Source organism: Euphorbia lathyris, chromosome 2 (genome assembly GCF_963576675.1).
Source record: "Euphorbia lathyris chromosome 2, ddEupLath1.1, whole genome shotgun sequence".
Lineage (NCBI taxonomy): Eukaryota > Viridiplantae > Streptophyta > Magnoliopsida > Malpighiales > Euphorbiaceae > Euphorbia > Euphorbia lathyris.
The window spans coordinates 52,608,087-52,620,334 of record NC_088911.1 but is presented as its reverse complement, the minus strand read 5'-3'; the positions used below and the strand labels follow the sequence as shown (position 1 = coordinate 52,620,334).

General features: G+C 35.4%; 1 protein-coding gene across 1 annotated transcript; it reads left to right on the top strand.

Moving 5' to 3' along the window:
* The first annotated feature begins 2,560 nt into the window (after positions 1-2,560).
* Positions 2,561-11,887, top strand: LOC136218208 (histone acetyltransferase GCN5). The gene is made up of 13 exons (XM_066004972.1): positions 2,561-3,327; positions 3,650-3,714; positions 3,850-3,930; positions 4,664-4,735; positions 6,292-6,460; positions 7,527-7,570; positions 7,902-8,001; positions 9,011-9,079; positions 9,231-9,285; positions 9,429-9,547; positions 10,489-10,582; positions 11,334-11,475; positions 11,541-11,887. Exons 1-13 carry the CDS (start codon positions 2,698-2,700, stop codon positions 11,608-11,610), a joined length of 1,710 nt encoding a protein of 569 aa, XP_065861044.1. The 5' UTR covers positions 2,561-2,697; the 3' UTR covers positions 11,611-11,887.
* Positions 11,888-12,248: the final 361 nt, after the last annotated feature.

Sequence of the window (12,248 nt, the reverse complement as noted above, 5' to 3'; positions counted from 1 at the left end):
ACTGCAGCGTTCTGGAGCGTTTCACGAAAAGCTCATATTTAGAGCTTTTCATAAACAACTGTTTGTAGTTATTTGTTATTGACAAAATTATCCTTCTTATTTCCACAAAATATGTTTAATCTTTAACATTATTTATATTTCTACAACATAATTACCGGAAGAACAAGGTTTTGTTGCGTTCAATAATTTTTTTATTTTTTATATAGATTATTTTTATTAATTTGTGCAACACATTTTTTATTTTATAATAGGATAAGGTGCAAAAATACCCCTAACATTTATAGCTAGGAGCAATTTTATCCTTAATGTCTAAAATAGTGCAATTATACCCCTAATGTTTGTAGCCAAAAGCAACTTTACCCTAATATTGACAAATTGGATTAATTTGAGAAATAATTTATCAAACTTTCTTTTTGGTCATGAATATTGTCATTTGTGCACCATTTTATCATCGTTAGTAATAGAACACAAACATATGATTAGACGTGAAATTTTCTTTTAAGAAAAAAAATATATCGTCTTTTGTACGAGTTGGACAAAAAATTCAAATATTTCGTCGGATTGATAAATATTAATTTTCAATTTTATTATTAAATCACAAAAAAATATGAAATATCTTTTTAGAACTACTGATATGTGTAATTGGTGTAGAATAAGAAATAAAATATCTATGTTTTCTAATAATATCTTAAATCGACCCAATTTACCAATGTTAGGGTAAAAATTACTCTTAGCTGCCAGCGTTATGGGTAAAGTTGCATCATTTTAGACGTTAAGAGTAAAACTACTCCTAATTGTATACGTTATGGGCATTTTTTCACATTTTACCTTTTATAATTTCATCGTTGATTAATTTAAAACATGTCCATTTTAGACATTTTAAATCCGAACAGTAATAGTTCAATATAATATTACCAAACACTAGTAATTAAACAGCTAACAGCTTACTGCAACTGCAAACAACTAACAACAACCGCAACAACTATTAGCTAACAACTGAACCAAACAGACTTATATTGTCCCTAGACCTGGGCATGGACCGGGCTCGGACCGGGTCTGTCGGGCTTTTGACAAAGCCTGATGAGCCCAAGCCTAGCCCAGCCCGTAGGAATTTAATCGGGCTCGGGTTCGGGCTGAAATATAAATCCCAAGCCCGTCCGCCCAAGCCCATCTACATATTTAAAAAAATATATATAATTAGATTTAAAATGTCACACCAAGAAAGATCACAAAACTAAAACTATCAGTTATAAGGAGGAAGAAAAATAGGTATAAAAAATCAACAACGGTTCAAAAATCAAAATCAAAATCGAAATCAAAGAGCTACTAGAAAACGAAATCAAAATCAAAATGGGTATCAAAATGGACACTATTAAAAAAGAAACAGGATCAAAATCAAACAGCAATAAAAAACGAAAACGAGTAATAGATAGGCAAAAACAAACCTGCGGCGTGAAGGAGGGCTCCCTATGGCGGCCTTGAAGGACGGTTCTTGAAGACTGCGGCATGAAAATCCCTGAGTTCCTGAAGGAGGCTATTCTCTCTATGTTTTGTGTGATGTGCGGCGTTTTTTTATGGAGAGGAGAGGAGGAGATTAGGTTAAGCACAAAAATATTTTTTGTTTATAAAATTATATTATAAATTATAATTAATATTTATATAATTATATAATATAATATAAATTTATAAAACAGTATATATATTATATCGGGTCCGGCCGGCCCGGCCCGATGTAAAATATGTAAAGCCCAAATCCATTCAGTTTTTGACGGGTTTATACGGGCCTGGACCGGACCGGACCTAAATGCATTTTTTTTTGTCCAGGCCCAGTTAAATGGGTCTAGGCGGGCTGGGCGGGCTCATCGGTCCATATCCAAGTCTAATTGTCCCTATATATACATTATAAAAATATAAATAGATAGATAGTTAAAATTTGAAACTTTAATAATTAATTCCTAATCTAAAAGAAAACACACACTTTCTATCCTACATTGAGCCACGCCACCGCCCCCCTTTTCTCTCTCGGATTGTTCTTCATTGTTCGAGCGTTCGAGATTGGTGTGTTAGTATACGGAGGTATTCAAGTTATTATCTCTCTGTATATGGTGTTGATGAACTACTCGTTATAGCTTTTTGTCTCAAACAACAGGAACAACTCTCTCCCTCTGTGAAAAGTGATTTATTTCATAATTTAATCTACATATTTACATATTTGATTAAAAAATGATTTTTTATGATTAAAAGTTGTTCTTTGCCCTTTAACTGGTAGTGGAAATTGTTTCGTAACATGTTTTTTTTTTAAATATTTTAACTTTGTGTGCAATATATTATAAGATTTTTATTGCGTCTCGTTTCTTATTTATTCTATACATGTGCGACGAATCTCATTAAAACTTGATAAAAATTTGATTCAGTCAAAACTTGGTCAAATTTAGTCAAAGCTCAATATTCGTTAAAACTCGGTCAAAGTTCGGTTACATCATAACCCGGTCAAATTCAATCAAAGTCCGCTCTGTCAAAGCTCCTTGTATATAAGCACTATTTACAATCCAAAAGGCATTGTTTCAAAGCTGAAAAATGACTATGTCGCCCAACTGTCATAACGATATCAGTTACTGACACTATCTCTACCACCTCTGCAAAACCCTAGCTCGCCAAATTTTCCATTTCTTGGCCGAGTTTACCCAATTCCTCTTCATGGATACTCACTCGCACTCTCATATGACAGTTCCTAATCGCTCTCGGAGTTCTCAGTCTCCGTCCCCCTCCCACTCTGCTTCCGCCTCCGCCACTTCATCTATCCATAAGCGCAAGCTGGCAGCTGCAGCTTCAGCGGCGTCTGAAGACCACGCGCCTCCATTCCCTCCGTCCTCTTTCTCCGCTGACACCCGGGATGGCGCACTGACTTCCAATGACGACCTGGAGAGCATCTCGGCGCGCGGTGCAGACTCAGACTCCGACGCTGACGATTCTGATGCCGTCGTTGATGATGACGAGGACGAGTACGACAATGATTCATCTATGCGCACTTTTACTGCTGCTCGTCTCGAGACTAATGCGGGAGCTTCAGCCACTGGTGCTGGCTCTGGTGGAGGCGGCGGATCGGCTCGCAACACGAAATTGAAGACGGAAAATTCTACGGTGAAAATTGAGAAGTTGGATTGCGCGAAGGATGGTGGATCCACTATGACTGGTGTTGTAGGTTCCACCACGCTGGGTAGCTCCGTACCAGGTATTCTAACGAAGGACGACGCTGTGAAGATATTTACTGAGAATTTGCAAACTAGCGGAGCTTATAGCGCTAGAGAAGAAAGTTTGAAGAGAGAGGTCTGTTTGTGGGTTATGATTTTTTTTTCTTTTTTCACTCTCTAAGTTCATCCTTGGCTGGTAACTTTTCGTATTGATTTCAAAGAAATAAAAAATTGTGGTATGATCGACTCATTTAGGTAATTGAATTATGTTCAATAACTTAAAGCAAAAAAACATGATTCAAACGCATTGTAAAAATATAATATGAGTTCATCAAAAAAAAAAAAAAATATGAAAAATGTTAAATTCAATTCAAATTTTTTATGGCTCTAAGGATTGCCATATGCTAGGGCCTTGATCTCAGTTTTTTTTTCACTTAGAAAGATTTCATATTTGTCAGGAGGAAGCAGGAAGGTTGAAGTTCGTATGCCTTTCCAATGACGGCATTGATGAGCATATGGTCTGGTATCTAGTTCTCTTTTGCTTCAACTGCATGGCATTTGTGTGCTTTTCTATTGTTTATGTCTTGTGTGATGATATTGTATTTAGGTTTGAGTGAAAGGGGTATGATTTTAATGTTCCTTATCTTATGTTGGTCAGGTTGATAGGACTGAAGAACATATTTGCCAGACAGTTGCCCAACATGCCAAAAGAGTATATTGTCCGACTTGTGATGGATAGGTAATTTAAAAAAAAAAAAATTGTAGAAGGGAATTTTTTTCCATTTTCTTCTCACAAGTAGATTAAAAATCTGCTCTTTTTCTGCCAAAAGAATATGACCTGCCTTTGGCGATAATAAGTATCAATGCAGGTTATGTTGAAGAACGATTAGCAAATGTGTAATTGCACTCCACTATCTGTGTACATTGCTATCAAAACTACATAAAAAGCGCACAAGTAGTTCACCTGTATCATTGCATAATTGTTATTGTGGGAGGATGGCACTCATGTGTCCCTTTGGAGAAAATTTTGCTTTTTATATTTAAGCACACAGGAGGGCGAGCCTTGGCGCAACGGTAAAACGTTGTTGCCGTGTGACCTGAGGTCACGGGTTCGAGTCTTAGGAGCGGCCTCTTGCCAATTAAATTGGCAAGGGAAGGCTTGCCCCCAATACACCCTTGTGGTGGGACCCCTCCCCGGACCCTCGCTCAGCGGGGACGCGTAATGCGACCGGGCCGCCCTTTTTTTTTTATATTTAAGCACACAGGTTATGTTGCTTTTTACATTATTACTTCAATTTAACTCTATTCATTTCAAAATTTTGGGTAAATATTAATAGTTTGAAACTTTGTCATCTTCTCTTATAGGAGCTTCTTTCATGATGCATTGAGGTCATCTATCTTTCGGATCTTGTAATTATAACTTTATTTTCTATGCATCTGAAGCATTTGTTTTCCTGTAATATGATTTGCAGAAGTCATAAATCTGTTATGGTTATCAGACGTAATCACGTTGTTGGTGGCATCACATATCGTCCATATGCCAGGTTTTGTTTCTATGCAGATCATTTATAATTTTGCGCTATGTTGAAGTGTCTGCATTTTTTCTCCATATAAATAGGAGTGGTGAACTAACAAGTTCACTTCAAGATGGTATACCATGGTGCATGCTGTTTGCAGATGATATTGTGTTGGTTGATGAGACGAAAGAAGGAGTGGAGATGAAGTTGGAACTATGGAGGCAAACTCTAGAATCTAGAGGCTTTAAGTTGAGTCGAAGTAAGACAGAATATTTGGAGTGTAAGTTTAGCGGCCGTAGGAGTAGGGAGGCAGGGACAATCACCCTAGATGGGAGAGTTGTTCAGGCCTCGGATTGCTTCCGGTATTTAGGATCTATTATCCAAACGGATGGAGAAGTAGATGGAGATGTTGCCCATAGGATTAAAGCTGGTTGGTCGAAGTGGAAGAGTGCTACGGGTTTCCTTTGTGATCCCGGCATGCCTAATAGATTGAAGGGAAAATTCTACCGGACGGCAATTAGACCAGCATTGTTATATGGTACGGAGTGTTGGGCAGTGAAACACTGCCACATCCATAAGCTGTCGGTGGCGGAGATGCGTATGTTGAGATGGATGTGTGGTCACACGAGAAAGGACCGGGTGCGTAATGAAATAATTAGGACAAAAGTAGGGGTCACATCTATTGAGAATAAAATGAGAGAAAACCGACTAAGGTGGTTTGGCCATGTGAGACGTAGAGCGCTTGATGCGCCGGTTAGGAGAACCGAAGAGTGGCAAAGGGATGTAGTGGTGAGGGGTAGGGGAAGACCTAAGCAAACTTGGAGGAGGGTGATCGAGAGTGATATGAGTTTATTGGGAATTGAGGAAAATATGGTAGTGGATAGGACGGAGTGGAGGGAGCGAATCTGTGTCGCTGACACGACTTGATTTTCACGGTTTTATATGATGGTTCATGTTAGCCGACCCCGAATCATTTCGGGACTAAGGCTTTGTTGTTGTTGTTGTGTTGTATAAATAGGAGTGGTGAACCCATATGCTTTCTTATCTAGTTTTCTTTCTTGGAAGAAAGTAACGGGGTCATATAGGCCCCGTTTGTTTTCTGGAAAATATTGTGTTTTTTAAAATAGTGGACAAGTCAAATTGTTTTGTTGGAAAATAAAATATTTTCCGTTGTATAACTACAACACTGAAAAACGGGAAAAGGGGGTAAAACATTTTCCTCACTTTCTTCCTATATTTTTCTGTTGATTAGCCTAATATTTTCTGTTAGACTTATTTTCTTAAGCAAACAAACACCGAAAATATTTTCTTGTATAATATTTTCCGGCAAACAAGCAGGGACATAGTCTCTTATCATTTTGTCTGTACCTAAAATATATTCTCTTATCTTTGATATAATTGAAAACAATATGGAACTTCGTTTGGACAGCAAACTGTTGCTAAGGTTCACTGCTTGTGCTTGAATTTAGATTTTATCTCATAACCATGTAGTTAAGACTATAAAGTATTCTGTTATGATTATATTTGTATATTGAGAGCTCATGTGCTTCTTTAATTCAAACTCTTTTTCCTTGAAACCACAGCCAAAGATTTGGGGAGATAGCTTTTTGTGCAATCACAGCAGATGAACAAGTGAAAGGTTATGGCACAAGATTGATGAATCATTTGAAGCAGCATGCACGTGATGTTGATGGGCTAACACATTTCCTAACATATGCTGACAACAATGCTGTTGGTTATTTCATTAAACAGGTCAATTTGATTCTCTTCAAGAATATGGATTGTTTTAGCATGAAACGATGGCATGCCCTTGCTAGTTTATAAGATATGTCTAAATTCCCCCTTCAATAAATGGTATATGCTTTTGATTCTGTTTTTATGAAACTTTGTTTACAAACTGATAAAAGATTTAGTATGATCACTTAGATAGAACTTTAGTTCCAAAGTTCATGCATGATTGAGATGCAAGAATATGAGACTCTTACTGACAATTTTTCCTTTAGTAGATATGTAGAGTTACTATCATTTGATTGACTTTGTGAATGGCTCTATGTGTTCAAAGTGTGCACTTTTGTTGGGTAAATTAAGTACAAATTTTACTTTGTTTCACATTTGGTGTACAACTTTCATTTTTGCACACAAATGTACCCCAACTTAGTGTTGACCTTTCGCTAAAGTGAACAGACCCGAAAAGTGACCGGTCAAACCTGTTAAACTTGCCACGTCACACTTTTTCAACTCCTAAAAAATGAAATGTGGGACCCACCAAATTAAAATTACTTCTATACCCTTTTTATTTCCCTTTCCTTCTCCTTCCCTCTTTCTCTCTTCTGCGACTCCATGTTAACCTGTTGGCCTTTGATTTCATAGATTCGATTTTTGGATTCAATTTAATTTTATATGGGTTTGTTCATCAATTAGAGGATAGAGAGAGAACGGAAAAAATGGAGTGTTTTTTATTTTGGAGGAGGTGAAAAACGGTGACATGGCAGGTTGACCAGGATTGACCAGTCATTTTTCAGTCCTATACACCATAGTGGGAAGTCAGTACTAAGTTAGGATATATTTGTGTGAAAAAATAATGGTTGTACACCAAATTGTGAAATGGAGCAAAACCTGTATAGTGTATACCGCATATATGATTTACCCATCATATTAATCTTTAAAACGTGTGTGTTTTAGATAGTTGAGTTCTAGTCTCATGCAGGAATTTCTTTTTACCTGCTTCTCTCATGATACTTTATAACTTCGATTTATCATTTTCATGAATTTATTTTTACATGTCATAATTCATTTTGTTTTCTTTATTGATCTGTAGGGTTTTACTAAAGAGATTTACTTGGAGAAGGATCGATGGCACGGGTATTGTTAATTCACAAATTCTAACTTTAAATTTGACAGTTCAAGTGCTTTTATCTGTCCCTCTTTTTTCTAATATGATTGGGTGTCGTGGGGTTATGAAAAAGATGTTTCTTTTGGGGTTGGGGAATAAGACATGAGTTACTACTTCTTACTCTTACTACAGTCATATGGTTGTTCAATGACTTCTGTTGAAACTGAATGGTCCAGGAGTGTTTATTATAGGGACTGTGAGCTGATGGTCCATTTCATTTTTATGACTTTTCCCTTTAGCGGTCTTATCATTCTGTGTGTATGTTTAGTTAATTAGGGTCTTATCATGTCTCAATTCTAGGTATATTAAAGACTATGATGGAGGTATCCTCATGGAATGCAAAATGGATCCAAAACTTCCATACACTGATTTGTCAACTATGGTTCGTCGTCAAAGACAGGTATCGTCTTGTTACGCTATTTGATTATAGTATCTCATTGGTATAGAAATAGTGAATCATGATAAAATTAAAAAGACTCAATTTAAGTAATATATTTTTGTTTCTCCAAATGATTGCCTTGTTGAGTTTTTGCTTGTGGGGATGTTATATGGAAGTGAAATGCCATTTTATCAAAACATCCCCAAATTTAGCATTCTGATCAGATACATACAACTCCCAAAAAGTTGTGATCTGAAAATGAAAGATCAGATCTTTATTAAAAAAAAAGAAACATCAGATCAGAAATACCTTTCATTTTCTACTGGTCACTTTGATCCAAAAAGCAAACTGAATTGCCTAAAAAATGAAACCGAACTATAAGAATGACTGAACCGAATTATTCGGTTCAGTTTGCTTTTTTTTTTTTTAAATCTTTTTGGACCTTCCGCATGAAATATTTGAGTTTTTTAGTTTTGTCTTAGTTTTCTTTATCATGGTGTTTTAAAATATAAAAAAATGATGTGAGAAAATGTTAATTTTGAATATAAATTTTTTTAATATTCAGTAACTTGTTTAAGTTATTAACTGAAGTTAATATATGTCTGTGTGCGCGCGCGTGTATATATATATATATATATATATATATGCTAGCCACGAAACAAAAGGAATTACCTTTTTCTTTTGTAAATTCTAAACTGAAAGGAAACCAAATAGCTTCTATTCAAGTTTTTAGTTTAAAACTAAATTATTGCACGCCCTTTTTCTATATTCATTGAAAGTCGATTAGTCCAGAAGGGCCTTCTGTGTCAGTGTGCTAGCCTGAAAAGGCCATTTTTGAAAATGCCTTACATCGTTTCCTATTAATTTCTTGTTTAGCTTCTTGGTTTAGTTTATGTTATGCCTTTCTATTAAAAGTCTTGTTGCAAAGCATAGCTTTTGATATTCCTTATATCTTAGAAATTTCTGTTTAATTTTGTTTTTCTAATCTTTACTCTAATTATAATTTTTCTTGTTATTTTGGCAATAATAGGCAATTGATGAAAAGATAAGAGAGCTATCTAACTGTCACATTGTTTATGCCGGCATTGACTTTCAGAAGGTATACACCATCAGAAATTCTATAAGCTCCTATATCTTAATCAGTTAACATTTTGTATTTGTCTTTGTATTATTCCAGATTGCATGAAATTCCTGCACTTAGTAATACATACCATATGTTTAATTCTGATTATGAACTCATTTTAATTCAGAAAGATGCTGGCGTTCCTAAAAAGACTGTAAAAGTCGAGGATATTCCTGGTTTGAGTAAGTTCATAAACATTTCATGTGGAGTTTCATGTTTTTTTTTTTATTATTGGTTTTGTGCTGATGGTTCATTGGTAGATTAGGTATTATATAATTGGAAGGTTTGATAGGCTGATTGGAAGTTTGGTTTGGATGTTAAATAGGGGAGGCTGGGTGGACACCTGATCAATGGGGCCACTCACGGTTCAATGCATTTAATACTTCTACAGATAGTACTACAAATCAAAAGCATTGGACTGCATTCATGCGCTCACTTTTAAAGGCAAGTCTTACAAAAATAAGTTTCCTTCTCCTTTTTATAGAATTCCATTGTAGTAATCATTGGCGATCAATACAAATCTTTGATGACTGTACAAGTGCAAAACATAATGTGTTCTAGTGATACAGTGGCAAAGGAATTGTTGGTTTAACAAATTTTCCATCATGAAACATAACTTTTTACTTCAGAAATATAGTTTCACTATCATGCATGTTGTGCCAGTTGACTGTATTTTAATTAGCTTCCTACAAATCTTAACTCAATTAGTTTTTTTTTTTTTTTTTTTTTTTTGTTAAAAAAATCTTATATTTGTACTGGAACTGTGGGAAATTAATGTTCCTGTTTACACAATCATAATCAAGTCTTACCACCTAAAGAATAATATCTTTTGTTTATTACTTGATGTTAATAGCAAATTAAGTACTTCTCTTTCTCTTAGTCACATCAAATATTTGGTCGTCAGTAATATTAGTGGCCCAGTCAAACCAATTGGCCAAGCATTTTGCTGCTATTGGTTATTTCTCTCTGACTTATGGGTGGGTATGTTATTTGCTGAAAGTTTGGTTGAATTTAAGTCACTGATTAAATATAAATATGTTGCAGTGTCATCTTTGTACATGTCGCTTACTGGTCATTGTTGCTAGCGTTACAAACATACCAGTGTATTTATTATTCCAGTAATGACAAAGTTCTTGAGAAAACAGATTGATGATGCTTTTGTACATAGCTGGTAGTAATGAACTTTGGATTTGTTAAAAATTCAATGACATCTGAGTAATTTACCTCTTCTAGATTTTTATGATAGAATATTTATTTTCATAGTTTAGTGCTGTGCTTTGTTCCTAGGCTTACCATTTTATTAATTTCTCCACGATTACATGCAAATATTTTATGTCCATATGTTAGTTGGATTCTTACCAAATATATATAATCAATTTTAACAGTCAATGCATGATCATGTTGATGCTTGGCCATTTAAGGAACCAGTTGATGCTCGTGATGTCCCCGATTATTATGACATCATCAAAGACCCCATGGGTAAGACATCGTATTCAAATGTTATGTTTTAGCAGAAAATGACCCACATGTGCTATACGATGAATAATACATACATACTCTTGAACATGGGGATGTCAATTCTACACACCATCCTGAGCAATAGAGATGGGATTCTTTGCTAATCTGTGTTAGGATTAGTTAGTTATATGCCAACTCATCTCATCACACCCTGCGATGAACATAGGCTATTATGATTTTGGTTCATATCACAAGTATGTGAAAAGTTAGCTGATAAGTCTTTTGGGCACTTGTTTGTTACAAATTACAGTGGACATTATAACATCAATATTTTAGAAATTGAACTTTTAGTCAATGAAGAAGAGAAAAAATTCTCTTATCCCTTTCATGTTTGTGAAAATCTTTCGAAAATTTCACAAAAACAATTACTGCATGCTTAATTTCAGTATGAACTGTATGGCAGAAGGTTTCTTTTTCCTAAGTTTTTCAGTAAACATTTTCTGCAAACAAGTTCAAGTACATCATCTTACAGGAGAAGTTTATTGACTAAGGTTTCTTAGTCTTTACAGGACACTTGTAATTTTAGGATGTTCACTGTAGTTTGACGGTTTTTCTAGGATTTGTCTGTCCTGAATTTTGATACATAATCTTCTGTAGAATTATAATTTCTGATTTCCATCTTATTTATATTGGGATTTCGTAACTGCTCATCTCATCATTTCAGATTGAAAAATGTGTTTTATACTTTAACGAGTATTTCATTATGCTACAGATTTGAAGACAATGTCGAAAAGGGTAGAGTCGGAGCAATATTATGTGACATTTGATATGTTTGTGGCAGATGTCAAGAGGATGTTTGCCAATGCACGCACATATAACTCGCCTGACACCATTTATTATAAATGTGCAACCAGGCAAGCAGTTTTGTGTTCGATAACTTGTATCTGGAACTCCGTATTTATATTTCTTTCCCATGCAGGCTAGAAACCCATTTTGAAAGCAAAGTTCAATCAGGCTTCCAATCTGCTGCAAAAATTCAGCAGTCATGACAGGAATTGAATGGATATGCACATAATACTAAGGAGACCAATGTACACTACATTTAGACCTGAAAGCATGTGAGTATAGTACACTGGTTAAGGAAGGATTAGAGTTGCTAGACAATGTAGCACACTTTGTAGCCAGGTGTTCCACACCCTCTCATGTACCCAAAGAAAATTATGTATGCTGTACATTTTTTTTTATTTAAAGCTAGGAACACATTTTTTCAGCTTGTTGAAGAATTTATCAATAATGGTTATGAAATAACACGGAAAGGTGAAAATATCTGACGAGTGATTTGCTTTTCCAAAATATTTTCTCTGTGTGCGTTGTCATTTGCCTATGGCAAGTAGTGATGAGAAGAGTAACATGATATCCTCGAACTGTAATTTTGAGTGCAGAAGTCCTTGAGAGGGTGCAGAAATGATATCCTTGAACAATTTTCAAGTCATTTTGAGTGTAACATGATATCCTTGAACTGTAATATCTGACAAGTTATTGAGAGGGTGCAGAAATGAAAATTAAGCGCGCTCCTGGCTCTGCTAAAACCAAAGACAAATGGCAGGCCTCAACTTTCCAGGAGGAGTATTGTTACATTTCGGGTAGTGGAATGGAAAATTTCATGCAAGCCAACAGAAACATTCTG